Source organism: Apium graveolens, chromosome 5 (assembly GCF_009905375.1).
Source record: "Apium graveolens cultivar Ventura chromosome 5, ASM990537v1, whole genome shotgun sequence".
Classification (NCBI taxonomy): Eukaryota; Viridiplantae; Streptophyta; class Magnoliopsida; order Apiales; family Apiaceae; genus Apium; species Apium graveolens.
Window position 1 is genome coordinate 310,788,419 of NC_133651.1, and position 16,206 is coordinate 310,804,624.

Genomic DNA, 16,206 nt, shown 5'->3' on the forward strand with positions numbered 1-16,206 from the left:
ACAGGGCGCGCCTTTCACCATACAAGGCGAGCCTACTTTCCTTCCGCAAGGCAAGTTACCGTATCTGTTCCGTAATTTTAGGCATTTCTTCCTCAATTTTAACTGTTTTATCAATCTTAATCTGAATATTGTTTATACCAATTTTTGGGCATAACAGAGCATACTTTTGGTCTTCATTCCTTAAATTTATACCAATTTTTTAGCATAACAGAGCATACTTTTGGTCTTCATTCCTTAAATTTCAACTTAAGAGTTTGGATAAGTAGTATGTTGGACTTGTTCTAAGGATCCCCTAACCATCCCTTATTTTGCTTTTATCCATAAAAAAATCAATTCTCCCTCTTTTTTTACTCCTTTTCTCTCTCTTCCTTTCCTTTTTGTTCAATTCTTTATAAATATATTATTATAATAATAATAAGGAATGTATATAAGGATTATTGTTGGAGTTGAAATACAAAATAATATCTTAAATTACTAAAATTACTATTATTTTATAATATATATAAGGACCATACTAAGATATTGTTGAAATTGCCTTAGGATAATAAATAAAGAATCACTTGGAGTTGCTCTAAAAATTTAAAAAATACCCTTCAATGTCACCGTAAAACCTGACTTTATGTTGGGGTATTAAAAAATGCATTTTTGCAATGAGTTTTTGAAAAAATAATAATTAAAAAATAAGATAAAAATGGAAAACCAAGATCCCTTTCATTGACACCAAGGCAACAAGCTTCCGGCCCAAAGCCATGCAAATCAGCTTTGTTACAAACCCAACATTGCAAGCCCATTAACGAATCATACTACGTGAGAATTTGAGAACGTAAGTTCGGTTCACATTTATTTTGTGATGCAATGCAAGAATGAATGAACCTGATATTCTTATCATATAGACTTAGCTGATAACTCCCGCTGACGGGCTCTCCTTCAACGCCGTGTCTGGATCTTCGCTGTGGAGGTGTAGTTGTCGTGGAGCTCCTATAAAATAATATCGGGAGGAGGGTTTGGGTCCCGCGGCGTGTGTATATATGAGTGTGAGAGAGTGATTAATCTCAAAACCTTATCTTCTTGGGCTATTATGGTTTTGGGGTTGGTACCTTAAAATCGTAGTCGTTGGTTCTAGGAGCGGAGGACACCTGGACGGGGTATATACTTTGCACGTGTCAGAATGTTCTAAGGATCTCCTGACACGTGCCCTGATTGTACTCATGATTGTTGAATGACAGTTGTTTTTATCATGTGTTTGGGCATGTGTCTCACGTGCTGGGACTTCCCAAGGTCAGGCTTGCGGTACTAGACTAGTATGTACTAGTAGTGTGCGGGATTGGAGGGAGTTAGGAGTCCGGTCCTGATCCTGCTAGGTGTTATATGTACTATCATATGGTATTATGATGATTCTCCTGGAATTGAATAAAGTTTACAAGACTGAATTGTAATCTATTTTTCTGCAATTAATTACAATTGAGTTGATCATTCAGTTTTTTGGTGAAAAATACAAAGCTATTTGGAGTTGAGACAATTTGATCATAAAAAGAGTCAAAAATGGACAAATAATTTGAAACGGAGACGGAGTAGTTTTCTACTATCGTTTTATGGGTACCTAATTTTTTGATGCACCATCTTACTTTACAAAAATATGCTTAGTTGTTCTAATTTTCTATTATAACATGCACCATCAATTTGTAAATGCATTTGTTCTAATTTTATAAATTGCTGTTGGAATTTAGCTTTGCTGCAGCCTGCAGGTCTCTCTTACTTCTTGTTGATGATGATCTCTCTTTAGAGTTTCTGCTGCAGAAACTAGTCTCCTAATTTTTTGTTTGTTAATAAAGATGCCAATAAACAATAGGGTCCTGTTCCCTCCTACAATAGTGTGTGTCAGATAAACTTTATCTAACATACTACTTCTTGGGCGTCGGATTTATATTTCAAGGGCCCAAAGTTAAAGAAATTTTTTTAGCGTTCCGCGAATATTTTCTGCGGAAGGGCTTTTCTCCCTTCCGCGGATATTTTTCGCGGAAAAGGCTTTTCCGCGAAAAATATCCGCGGAATGCTAAAAAAATTTCCTTGCATCTGAACCCTTAAAATATTGATCTAAGGGTTCTGGAACACTATGTTAGATATGCCTTATCTAGCACATGATTGTTAGGGATTAACACCCTAAACAATACTCCCTCCCTCGTTCTTTTCATTTGTTATCATATATTTCTTAATCTTAGAGAGTGATAGATAGTATAACTCTATAACTTTTTTAAAAATTTAGTTATTCCATCGTAGTACATACTTCAAACAAAATATAAAGAATCATCGAACTTTTTGTTACAACCAAACTACAGTTTAATTCTTGATATAATTACTAGATGAATACAGCAAATTTCAGAAATTTTCTTAGCATGAGCCCTTTTGAAATCCTCTTCTGAATTCAAAAATCCTCTTAGCAGGAATGGACATTGCTCTCAGCTGCAAAAAATGAAGAATGTTAACAAACTAACATTACAAAAAAAACATATTGCAGAAGATCATATGTTAAACTTACTTTTGAAGACTCTTCTAAAACATATTGCAATGGTACCATTTGGACAAGAAATTATACCAACATTACAGATCAATTAGACTATAATGGAACTGAAATTGAACACAAAAAAAAACTTCAAGCAAAAGTTTGAAGCTAGGCGTATACAGATTCTAAGCAAACACTGAAGCTAGGCGATTCTAAGCAGATTCTAAGCAGATTCTGAACAATGCCTCGTTCTTTTGGCATCAAATGTGGTGTAATATCCATGTAGTTTAAAGAATAATGTTATTTTAGAGAGCTGTTCATATAGATGAAAAAAGAATACCTCATATAGAAGACGCAAAAGCTTAGCAAACCTTTGCGAAACTGCAGCTGTTTTACAGGCAAACAGAAGAAATCAGCATCAGCACGCATTGGCCAGCCTAAACGGAAGCAGTCAACAGACCTAGCATGAACAAGTGGCCATTACTAATTGAACAATATTTTACAGAATAATATATTTAGATCAAATAATTAATTATGTGCACCAAAAGTATTCATTTAAATCATCATAGATCTTCCGCTGTGAATGCTTGGACTTTCCTCTGTTGCTTCTTGCAGATTCCTGTATTGCAGCCATCATTTATTGAAATTTGACTAATCAAGAGTTCAAAGCATTACTAAATTTAAAATGCCGTGAACAGAATACAAGCAATACCTTCTCAATTACTTCATAAATTGGAGTAACAACTTTTCTTAAGAACGCTTCTTCTCCTCCGTAAGCTGGTTTCACAGTTTCTCCAGTCATAGGACTAACATTGTCAGCTAGCATGCCGTAGAGCTCAAAGGCCATCTAACAAAGATGATGACCCAAAGAACGGTTATGATAGTCTAACAATCCAAAACAAGCAGTCTCATGTTGTAATCCATTTAGGGTTAATGAGAGAGTTGTCAACACTTCAAGGTTACATCTGTCAGCTATGCAGCACAAGATAAATATGTTTGAACTATCCAGAATAACCATAATTAAGGACATACATGGTGATAAATGGCATAAATCTTAAGTTGGCTGCTTCCTCCCATATAAGAAGATATAAACCCATGTACAATAATTTCATCTGCTGGACTTCTCGTAGTATTGTTGGTAACCTACAAGGCATAGATATTAAGGAAAGTAAACCAAATTCAGTGCTACAGAAATCAAACTTAATACTACGAATGCTGAAGTGGATGATCTTCTCAAACGTTTGAAATTATTGTTGGAAAATATGGGTATAAGTCCCATATTGGTAAGTCATATTTTTGAGCATTATGACTAAAAGATGTGTGAGATATGATGATATTCTCTTAATAATGGAAATTATTATTTTTCATTAGAATTTGGCTCAAATATTATGGCATAAATTAATTTGATTTTGTTTCAGATTAATTGATATGGTGTATGTCTTGATATATTTAATCTGATTCTGTTTCAGATTATTTATGGAATAGAGTAGCTTGCAAGTATTACACCGATTCCATAATTAATGATATTTAATTATGGAAAAGAGTAGCGCACAAGTCTATCTACACCTATATAAACACCTCTAAGGCGTTAGGGTTAGACACACCAAAAATATATTCGCCTCTAAACACAAATCTCTCTCTCTCGGTGATAGTTTCGTGCCCGTTCAATCTCGCTGAAGGTGCTCGTTATCCGTAACGCCGCCGCTACCTCGTTTTATCCTGGGAGGCTATCGACTCGCACATACGGTGAGAGGCGAAATAGCTTTAAGGAGACAGTTTCAACTGAACTCGAGGATCTCTCTTCTGTTTATATCTTTTCTTCCTCCGTTTGATTTCGTTTACTCACGCACACACTTGTTTGATTATTTGTATTAATCGCAGATTGTTTTCACAATCTTAAAGCTATTTATTTTATATACATCTGTGACTGATACATCTGTATCTGCTTGTTTTGTTGAGTAACAGATCGATGGAGAACCAAACTGTGAACGATTCGATGAACATGACGGCTGATCCCAACGCACAGATCACTGGATCTGATGGGGTTCACCAGCAGCCGATTAACCCTAACGCACGGATCGTACGATCTGATGGGGGTCAAACGCCTGTTGGACATGTGCCTTCGGGACATGTGCCTGTGGGACACACTGTCATTGGACAGTTTAGTGTTCCTCTTGGACAGATATCGGCAGGATTCACTCCTCCGATCATACCTGCGGTGCCTACTGGTGTGCATACACCTGTAGTACAGACGCACGTACCATCTGTTCCACCCGTGGTGCCTGCTGCACCTGTTATGCCAACTGTGCCTGCTGCACATGCTGAAAAACCTGAGAAGTTCAACGGAACGAACTTCAAACGTTGGCAACAAAAGATGCACTTTTATCTGACCACGTTGCATATGGATCGCTTCCTTAAGGAAGAACCACCGTTGCTCACTGCTGAGAGTAACATGCAGACTGTGTATGCTGCTGATGCTTGGAAGCACTCCGACTACATCTGTCGGAACTATGTGTTAAATTGTTTGTCTGACTCGTTGTATAACGTATACAGCGCGAAGCCAACAGCTAAGGTCTTATGGGAGTCACTTGACCATAAGTATAAAACCGAGGATGCTGGGGCAAAGAAGTGGATTGTTGGCCGCTTTCTTGATTATAAGATGACAGACTCTAAGACTGTGGTCAGTCAGGTGCAGGAACTGCAGGTGATCATTCATGACATTCATGCTGAGGGAATGGTCATAAGTGAGTCTTTCCAAGTTGCTGCTGTTATTGAAAAGCTTCCACCTGGATGGAAAGATTTCAAGAACTACCTTAAGCACAAGCGAAAGGAGATGTCTATGGAGGATCTTATTGTTAGACTTCGTATTGAAGAAGACAACAGAGGGTCCGAGAAGAAAGTTAACGTTGCCACTGAGAAGGCAAACATGGTGGAGCATGCTCAAAGCTCCAAGCCCAAGAAGGCTAATTCTGGTAAAGGGGCAAAGCTGGCACCCAAGGGAGGGATTTCAAAGTCGAAATTTCAAGGGAAGTGCTACAACTGTGATAAAGTTGGTCATAGGTCTTCTGACTGCAAGAAGCCCAAGAAGCCCAACAAGAAGAAAGAAGCAAATATGGTAGAGAATATCTCCAAGGAGATGGGTGACATAGACCTCTGTGCTACGGTCTCTGAAGTGAACCTGGTCGGTTCTAATCCACGTGAATGGTGGATTGATACTGGTGCTACTAGGCATGTTTGCTCAGACAAGGCGGTTTTCTCTAGCCTCAAAGCTTCCGATGCTGGTGAGAAGCTCTACATGGGGAATTCAGCAACTTCTACCATTGAGGGTGAAGGCACGGTGATCCTGAAGATGACCTCTGGGAAGAATCTGACTTTGAAGAATGTACTTTATGTGCCTGATATTCGCAAGAACCTTGTGTCTGGTTCTCTGTTGAATAAGCATGGCTTTCGCATTGTAATAGAGTCAGATAAAGTTATTTTGTCTAAGAGTGGTATGTTTGTAGGCAAGGGTTATTTAACTGATGGGCTTTTTAAGCTCAATGTAATGTCCGTTAAGGACGATAATGAAATGAAGAATTCTTCTGCTTACTTGCTTGAGTCTCCTAATTTATGGCATGCTAGATTAGGACATGTAAATTATGACACTTTACGACGTTTAAGTGCAAAAGAATACATACCTAAACTTACTATCAATCCAAAACATAAGTGTGAGACTTGTGTTGAGGCAAAATTAACGAGATCATCATTTAAACGTGTGGAAAGGAACACCAAAGTGCTAGACCTAATACATAGCGACATATGTGATTTAAAATTCGCTCCAACAAGAGGAGGAAACAAGTATTTTATTACATTAATTGATGATTGTACAAAATACTGCTATGTATATTTGTTGAAAAGCAAAGACGAAGCTATAGATAAATTTAAAATCTATAAGGAAGAAGTTGAGACACAACAAACTGAGAAAATCAAAACGATACGAAGTGATCGCGGAGGTGAATATGTTGAACCGTTTGGGGAATTCTGTTCACAACATGGTATAATCCATGAGGTCACTGCACCATACTCCCCTCAGTCAAATGGTGTGGCTGAAAGGAAGAATCGCACTCTGAAAGAGATGATGAATGCGATGTTGTTAAGCTCTGGGCTCCCACAATCGATGTGGGGAGAAGCCATCTTAAGCGCAAATAATATTTTAAATATTACGATGCGCAAGAATAAGGATGTAAGTCCTTATGAAATGTGGAAGAAAAAGAAACCAAGTTACCAACACCTGAAAGTGTGGGGGTGCCTTGCAAAGGTACTGATCCCTACACCGAAGAAGGTGAAGATAGGTCCTAAGACTGTGGATTGTGTCTTCATCGGATATCCTTCACACAGCACTGCATATCGGTTTCTTGTTCATGAATCCAAGATTCCTGATATTCAAAAGAATACCATTATGGAATCAAGGAATGCCTCATTTTTTGAGACGATGTTTCCCTGTAATCCAGGAAACCAACAACCTACGACGTCTAAACGATCTCATGAGTCTGTAGATGACGATAATGAGAGTGACGAAAGTAAAGACGAAAATGTGGGGGTAGTGAGAAGGAGCAAAAGACAACGAACGGAGAAATCCTATGGGTCTGATTTTATGACCTATTTGCTCGAAGAAGGTGACCCAAAAACTTATAAGGAGGCGGTTACCTCACCTGATGGGCCTATGTGGAAAGAGGCCATCAAGAATGAAGTTGATTCAATTATGCAAAATCATACTTGGGAATTAGTGGACTTGCCAACTGGTTGCAAACCATTAGGTAGCAAGTGGGTTTTCAAGAAGAAGTTGAAAACTGATGGCACTATTGATAAGTATAAGGCCAGACTTGTAATTAAAGGATACAAGCAACAAAAAGGCCTTGATTACTTTGATACATATTCTCCTGTAACGAGAATAACGTCCATAAGGATGATGTTTGCTATTGCTGCAATGCGTAATCTAACTGTACATCAAATGGATGTGAAAACAGCTTTCCTAAATGGAGACATAGATGAAGAAATCTATATGGAACAACCTGAAGGGTTTGTTGTCCCAGGACAAGAAAGGAAAGTGTGTAGATTGGTGAAATCATTGTATGGTTTGAAACAAGCGCCTATGAAATGGCATGAAAAATTTGATGAGGTCGTGCTGGCCAATGGTTTCAAAATCAATGAATGTGATAGCTGTGCCTATTACAAGGATAACGAGAACAGCTATGTCAAGGAGAATGACAATGGCTATGTCATGATGACACTATATGTAGATGATCTACTTATTGCTGGAAGCAATGATAAAGTTATCAAATCTACAAAGGACATGTTGAAATCAAGGTTCGACATGAAAGATATGGGACTAGCAAACTTAATACTACGAATGCTGAAGTGGATGATCTTCTCAAACGTTTGAAATTATTGTTGGAAAATATGGGTATAAGTCCCATATTGGTAAGTCATATTTTTGAGCATTATGACTAAAAGATGTGTGAGATATGATGATATTCTCTTAATAATGGAAATTATTATTTTCCATTAGAATTTGGCTCAAATATTATGGCATAAATTAATTTGATTTTGTTTCAGATTAATTGATATGGTGTATGTCTTGATATATTTAATCTGATTCTGTTTCAGATTATTTATGGAATAGAGTAGCTTGCAAGTATTACACCGATTCCATAATTAATGATATTTAATTATGGAAAAGAGTAGCGCACAAGTCTATCTACACCTATATAAACACCTCTAAGGCGTTAGGGTTAGACACATCAAAAACATATTCGCCTCTAAACACAAATCTCTCTCTCTCGGTGATAGTTTCGTGCCCGTTCAAGCTCGCTGAAGGTGCTCGTTATCCGTAACGCCGCCGCTACCTCGTTTTATCCTGGGAGGCTATCGACTCGCACATACGGTGAGAGGCGAAATAGCTTTAAGGAGACAGTTTCAACTGGACTCGAGGATCTCTCTTCTGTTTATATCTTTTCTTCCTCCGTTTGATTTCGTTTACTCACGCACATACTTGTTTGATTATTTGTATTAATCGCAGATTGTTTTCACAATTATCATTCAGGATCTGCGATTAAAAAGAAGTAAAAATTCAAGTACAGAAAGTTCTCACCATAGACTGCTTTTACGACCCAGATACTTGCACCATTTTTTATAATTCTTGAGCAGTTTCTTCATCGCTTCATTTAATGCACGTTCATCGAACTAAGCAGAAAGCACAAAATACAGTTACAAATGAAAAGAATGACACTGGCATGTTTAAAAAAACCAGTTGACTCAAAATTCAACAAATTTGAGTATCATTTGACCTTTAAATATGGATAAAAGAAAGAGAACATTTCTTTTGAGAAATTAAATGCGAGAACTAGGTTGTTAAAATTGGGACTCGAGGAGTTCTCGCCTTTCGTGCTAATATGTTAAAATTGTTTTAACCAACTGCCTAACATGAACTTATCTTCTGAACTGATGATCATGAATGATTCAACAGTATCACATGCTGGATTATGATCGAATACAAACTGAAGCAGCATCATGGTACACAAACTATAAACACTAACACTGTGTTCCCGAAACATTTTAATGAGAGAAAAAGAAAAAAAGTTGCAGTTTAATTTCTTCAGCTTGTTCCAAACCACTTTTTTAAAAAGAAAAAGAAAAGATCTCTAAAAATTTGAAAAGAAGATCCTTGTAGATTTCTCCCCAAAATTTTATTCCCACTTTTGGAAAGATTTAGAAAGAAAAGAAAATCACTCATTTTTCAATCTTTTCGTTTCTTTTATTGATTCTGGAACTACATCTTGCAGCTAAGGCAGTAGAGAGTATGATAGCTGGAGGTGTTGTAAACTTGCCAAATCAATACAATAAACTCTAAAGCTGGTGGCCATAATTTAATCAAGACAAAACTCGGGTTGTTGATCACTTGCCAAGTCGATGCAATAAACTGTAGAGTTGCTAAACAAAATTTAAATCAAGACAAACCTCGGGTTGTTGATCAGGTTTCGAAAATTGTCTAATGTGAACATTTGCAAGCAATAAGATAAGGTGCTCCCTCTGATTTGCAATGCTGTCTTTCTGCAAATTTACTTTTGAGTCTAGTCATAGTGCTAAAAAAACCATTTAACTTAAATATCAAACCCCCTTCACTTATTATAGCACAAGGAACAGAACGCAATAATAGGAACAAAATGACGGAAATATACACCCACCTGAAATTTAAACATCGCTTGAAGCCAGTCAAGAATATCTTCATCTTTTTTCTTCTTGTAATCCCTAGGCCAGGGAAGACCCCTGGTATTACGAAGAGCATAAACAACGGCTTGGTTCTATTAACGGACAATCAGAAGTAACAACTTAGAGGATAATCCCGTGGGAATAAAACACTAGAGCAGAGTGCCAACACGCCAAAACTTGAAAACATACCTCTGGATATTTCATAATTTCCTGAGTTGCACTGTCAGGGTCAAGAGGAGGAATATTGTTAAGAACATAGATCTCTGTCTTCTCTGCTACTTTATCATGAGCCTCAAAGATCTGTAATTATTTCTCAACTTAATGATTACGAGGACAAAGCAAACCAAACTTTAACATCACTCATGTTGAATCTCTATAGATACTAAAAAGTACAGCATATTACACAAAATGTAAGAAAAAATCATTTATAAATCGTGACCTCACGATCAACTTCGACAGATTGTGTCTGGCTAACAGCTTTTAAAAACCTCAAAGAGAACATTAGCAGTCTGATACGCTTTTGTAAGTTGTGCCCTGTGTTAGAAAATTAGGATTTTAGAGCTTAATTTAATTATGTTCTTGATATTAATCCTAAAATCTAATGATTAGAAATTGTTCAATGATATTTGAACTTAAATTTTCATGTATGGTTTTAAGAATTTTCTTAATGAAATCCATATGAAATGAGAGTTGAAAGTAGCTTGGAAAAGCTTGGAAAATTTGAGAATGTTTGTCCCACATTGAAATAAATAAAAGGGGTTGTGTGCTTTATATGGTATTACCCACATGAGTAGTATACAACTACTAAGGTGTGTGATGGTCCATTGTGTTGTTGTGTGCTTCACGCGCGCCCCGCCACGCACCGGACCGGGTCGGGTCGAAGGGCGATTTGGGCGAATGTCTCGGCGTCTCGCGTACGCGAGGCGACCTGGGCGAGGATTTTATTTATTTGAGAATTATTTTAATTCGAATTTATTTATCGGTGATTGGATTATTGGGCTGGGTTCTGAAATAGGCTAAGTAGTCTAAATATATTGAACCTGCAAATAATCTGATCTGTAACAAATCAGAATCAGAACTTAAGTACTGATGAGTCGAATCAGAACTTAAGTACTGATGAGTCGAATCAGAACTTAACTTAAGTTCTGATAATAATGTGGGTGTTAATGTGAAAAGCTGTTACAAATAATTTAAATTCAAAATCTGATCAGTTTTGATTTTTCATTAATGGAGCAGTTTAATTCAGACATTAAGTGTGTGGACAGTTTCATTTTTCCTCTCCTATAAATAGAGGCTAAACTGAATGAATACAACACACTACATTCTCATCTCTTCTCTTCAACCTCTCTGCATTTCTCTCCCATAAGTCCTGAAGTGCTGATATTTTCCGGCGACTGAGGTACTGGTCGAAGTGGAGGTTTTGTTGTTGCTGTTAACATAAACTCCGAGCTGTTTTATCCTGGTGGAGATATTGCGCACATCCCAAACGCAGCAGGTAGGGGGCACTAATCTCTTCAAGAGCAGCCAGGACTTTAAGCAAGGCCTGGTGACTCAGCTGTGATCATTTTCTTGGCGTTTTGTATCTGTAAACCTTTATTTCAGTCACTGTTGAAAGCTATGGTTTCGGGTACATCTTTCTTTCTCTCTACATTATTACAGTTACTGATTTTGTTTACCTGCATGTTTTATTTTGTTAACTGTGGTCTTGGCCTAAACTTGTTAAATTCTTTATACACTTGCCTCTATGTTGCTATACTTGTTAGTGAGTTTCTCAACATTCTTGAAGAGATTATTGGTTACTTGTCAAATGGTTTATTTGTTATTAATGCGGATCCCGTTTTGGGAAGTTTGAATAATAATGTTATTCCTACTGTTAATTGTATTGAATCCTCAAATATATGGCATGCTAGACTAGGTCATTTAAACTTTGGTGCTCTTAAGAACATGATGAACTTAGAGTTGATTCCAAAATATACCATAGAAAAGAATTCTAAATGTCAAGTATGTGTGTCTGCTAAACAGATAAGGAAACCTTTTCATAACGTTGTTAGGGATTCAGACTTGTTAGATTTAGTACACACTGATATTTGTGAATTTGGTGGTGTGTTGACCAAGGACCAGTTTAGATACTTCATTACTTTTATAGATGATAGTAGTAGATATTGTTATGTTTATTTACTTAGACATAAGGATGAAGCACTTAGTAAATTCATTATATATAAAACTGAAGTAGAAAAACAAACTAGTAAGTTACTTAAAAGATTGAGATCTGATAGAGGTGGTGAGTATACAAGTAATGCTTTTAATGAATTTTGTGCAAACAATGGTATAGTTCATGAAGTTACTCCACCATACACACCTGAGTCTAATGGGGTTGCTGAGCGAAAGAACAGAACATTTAAAGATATGATTAATAGTATGCTTATTAACTCTGGGTTGCCTAAATACATGTGGGGAGAGGCTCTAAATACGGCTTGCCATATTTTGAATAGAGTCCCTCTGAAACACATGGATAAAACACCCTTGGAGTTATGGAAAGGCAGGATGACTAGTCTTAAGTATCTTCGTGTGTGGGGGTGCCTTGCTAAGGTGCTTGTTCCTGAACACAAGAGAAAGAAACTAGGTCCAAAGACTGTTGACTGTATCTTTCTGGGTTATCTTGAAACCACTACAGCTATGAGATTTTTAGTGTTAAAATCTGACATAGATGGTATAGTGGCAAACACGATAGTTGAATTTTGAGATGCGACATTCTTTGAGGATGTCTACCCTATGAAGACTGGAATACCTGAAACGACTTCTGAGGAAGATCCTACTCACACATCAAGTTCTATTCCTGATCATGTGGAAAAGATGACAAATGTGGGGGCGGAACCTAGTAGTAGCTCTATTCCTAAGGAATTAGAGGAACCAAGGAGAAGTAAGCGTGCAAAAATAGTCAAGGATTTTGGAGGTGATTTCATCACTTACAATATCGAGGACGAACCTTTAACTTTCCGGCAAGCTATGGATTCTTCTGAGTCAAGGCACTGGAAGGGCGCTATCAAGAGTGAAATTGACTCTATTGTTTCCAGTGGAACATGGGAGTTGGTTGATCTCCCTCCTGGGTGTTCTACTATTGGGTGCAAATGGGTCTTTAAAAGGAAGTTGAACCCTGACGGCTCAATAGATAAGTACAAAGCTAGACTGGTAGCTAAGGGTTTTAAGCAAAAGGAAGGAATTGATTATTTTGATACATACTCTCCAGTTGCAAGAATGGTAACAATCCGAATGCTTATAGCATTGGCTACAGTCCATGGTCTTATCATCCATCAGATGGATGTAAAGACGGCTTTTCTTCATGGTGAACTTGAGGAAGAGATTTATATGGATCAGCCTGATGGATTTGTTGCATCAGGCAATGAAAGGAAAGTATGTAAGTTGATCAAGTCCATCTATGGCTTGAAACAAGCTCCCAGAGATTGGCATAAAAAGTTTGATGAAACTATATTGCCTTTCAGTTATAAGATTAATGAAAGTGATAAGTGTGTCTACACTAAAGTTAAAGGTAATGAGTGTGTTATCTTGTGCCTATATGTGGATGATATTTTATTGTTTGGAACCAATATTGAGATTATTAACGAGACTAAAGAATTCTTGAAAAGGCATTTTGAAATGAAGGATATGGGTGAGGCAAATGTGATTCTTGGAATCAAATTGATTCAGTCCACTGAAGGAATAACCTTGACTCAATCTCATTATATAGAGAAATCTATACTTGAGAAATATGGTTATTCACAGTGTAGAATCGCTAGTACACCTTATGATTCGAAAGTTGCCCTTGTCAAGAATACTTCAGGAGTGCCTGTGTCTCAGTTAAGGTATTCTCAGATTATTGGGAGCTTGCAGTATCTTGCTAACTGTACTAGACCAGATATTTCATACTCTGTGTCTAAATTGGCGAGATATACAATAGTCTGCATTTGAGGCTGCGGACCTTGGGGTTGCGGTGGAGGTACCTCCACTTGGTTCCCACCTGGAGGGGCTTGCTGCTGGTTCGTGTTCTGAGCATCTTCCGGTATTACAATCACTTCGGGGTTCCGACCTTGATCTCCCCCCTAATTTTCTCCTTGACCCCGACCGTGCCACTCCTGATTTTCCTGGGAATTCAAGGGCACACGCGTTGTATCACGGGGCGTCGCATCTCCGCGATCAGCTTCTTTTTGCCATTCAAGTAGCAACATTCTTAAATCATCATCGCCCAAGCGGATCCCCAAACGATCTTTCAAAGTTGCGAATCCCCGTTGCTGATTCTCCGGCATCGACTCTGCCTGTCGGCGTTCCTCGAGACTACGTCCAGACCGGTGCGGATGGGTGGCTCCCTGGTTATCCGCTCGCAGAATTTCTCGACCATCAACATCTTCTTCCATTAGCTCGATGATTGGAATAGTCCAGGCGCCGCGGGGTTATCGGCACACGCCCTCCTCCGGTGCGGCCGTGGCCGGATAAGGCATCCCTATCAGTCTTGGGTGCTTTTCCAGGTGCATGAGTTGCACGGCTGCATCGAAGACCCCTCATGGTCTTGCGTCGGTCCACGGTGCTCAACCTTGAATCGAAACCGTTCAAAGCATCGCCCATGCGATACAGTTGTTCCAACAAGTCGGCGTTGCTGATGAGCACAGGCGGCTGTCCCCCAACGTCCAGCGTAGGATGATCAGTCATTGGCGGAATGTAGGGTTCATGTTCATAGCCGTGATCAGAATCTTCCTCAGAACTTTCATCATAAAAACTTCCATCACGATATTGAGACATCCTTCCTCCCAGATGCAGATCTTGATTATCCCCACCTTCTAGCGCCAATTTGTTGACGGAGGAATTTGGGAGCAACAAAACTTGAGGTTCCGAAAACAAGATCTGTGATGGCAGTTCTTCGTCGGAAATGTGAACAGTAACCGGCGGATCCGATGAACAGTATTCGTCGAAAAAGATAAACAGTGTTTGGTGGTGGTGATTATTGGGGGCTGAGATTACTTAGGGTTAATGGTGGCTCCTTTGCGCTCTCGCTTCTGACTCCTTACAATTTGCCTACGTACCCCTATTTATAGGGGATCAAGCCCACGTAGTTCTTGGGAACAAGAAACCTAACGGGCTTAGATTTCTTATCCCGAGGCCCAGTAGGAAACCCACTGGAAACCGTCTTCTACTAGTTTTAGGAATGTCCGCCGATGAGGCCCAACCACAAAGGCCCAAGGCTCGTCCGCGACTTCGAGACTTCACGGATGAGGCATCTCCCTGGCCAAGGATAACCCTCCGCTACCAGCTGTTTCTCTAGTCCGCGGACGCAGGTATATCCGTGGTTCACCCTAAATGTTGGACACGTCCTTGTCCCCCGATAAGGAGTCCCTACCAGATTGCAGGACAAGTGATCCCAAGCTTTTAGGTGCAAAGTGCAGGATACTCCGAAGTCTCCCAACGAGGACACCCGTTGACTACAGAGACAGAGCTCCCAAAACACACACCAGATTTCACCCCACATCCCCAATGAGGACACCCATTGACTACAGGAGGAGGCCTTCAGTCCAGGCATACCCCTGGAGGTCTCTGACCACGGACACCGCCTTTCATGTAGATATGCTACAGGAAGGAGTTCTTCAATAGAGTACCTGCATCAAATAGGTTAGTAATAATAATCTCCATCTTCCTTGAGTCTTCCACAGAATCCGTCCAAGCAGCCATGTCTGGAATCTTCACAAGGTCTTTTGCTCCTTTAGGGCGCGCCCTAAAGCTTATCATAGGAGGAAATTCTATCAGGAAATTTCCACCTTTCCTTAGTAACTGGGCGCGCCTTCCTCCTACACTGAGGGCGCGCCCCTTTATGTATGGGGTCAAGCAACAGCAACTCCAACCATCAAAGCACAGGGCGCGCCTTTCACCATACAAGGCGAGCCTACTTTCCTTCCGCAAGGCAAGTTACCGTATCTGTTCCGTAATTTTAGGCATTTCTTCCTCAATTTTAACTGTTTTATCAATCTTAATCTGAATATTGTTTATACCAATTTTTGGGCATAACAGAGCATACTTTTGGTCTTCATTCCTTAAATTTATACCAATTTTTTAGCATAACAGAGCATACTTTTGGTCTTCATTCCTTAAATTTCAACTTAAGAGTTTGGATAAGTAGTATGTTGGACTTGTTCTAAGGATCCCCTAACCATCCCTTATTTTGCTTTTATCCATAAAAAAATCAATTCTCCCTCTTTTTTTACTCCTTTTCTCTCTCTTCCTTTCCTTTTTGTTCAATTCTTTATAAATATATTATTATAATAATAATAAGGAATGTATATAAGGATTATTGTTGGAGTTGAAATACAAAATAATATCTTAAATTACTAAAATTACTATTATTTTATAATATATATAAGGACCATACTAAGATATTGTTGAAATTGCCTTAGGATAATAAATAAAGAATCACTTGG

The 16,206-nt window shown here is 38.7% G+C and overlaps 2 protein-coding genes across 2 annotated transcripts in view; both read right to left on the reverse strand.

Annotated features, from left to right (window-relative positions):
- The window catches only part of LOC141659400 (callose synthase 3), a 104,999-nt gene that overhangs the window by 71,842 nt on the left and 16,951 nt on the right, over positions 1 to 16,206 (reverse strand). The gene's annotated exons all lie outside the window — the stretch shown is intronic.
- On the reverse strand, positions 3,502 to 14,049 carry LOC141724869 (callose synthase 3-like). Its single transcript, XM_074527155.1, has 7 exons — positions 13,908 to 14,049; positions 10,188 to 10,282; positions 9,938 to 10,048; positions 9,724 to 9,840; positions 9,497 to 9,589; positions 8,631 to 8,722; positions 3,502 to 3,643 (listed from the first exon to the last, which is right to left on the reverse strand). Exons 1-7 carry the CDS (start codon positions 14,047 to 14,049, stop codon positions 3,502 to 3,504), a joined length of 792 nt encoding a protein of 263 aa, XP_074383256.1.

Coding starts and splice junctions, on each gene's coding strand:
- LOC141724869 (XM_074527155.1), bottom strand. CDS start 14,049: ATGCCGGAGAATCAGCAACGGGGATTCGCAACTTTGAAAGATCGTTTG. Junction 10,049..10,187: donor CTGTCGAAGTTGATCGTGAG/GTCACGATTTAT, acceptor AAATAATTACAG/ATCTTTGAGGCTCATGATAA. Junction 9,590..9,723: donor AAGCGATGTTTAAATTTCAG/GTGGGTGTATAT, acceptor GTAAATTTGCAG/AAAGACAGCATTGCAAATCA.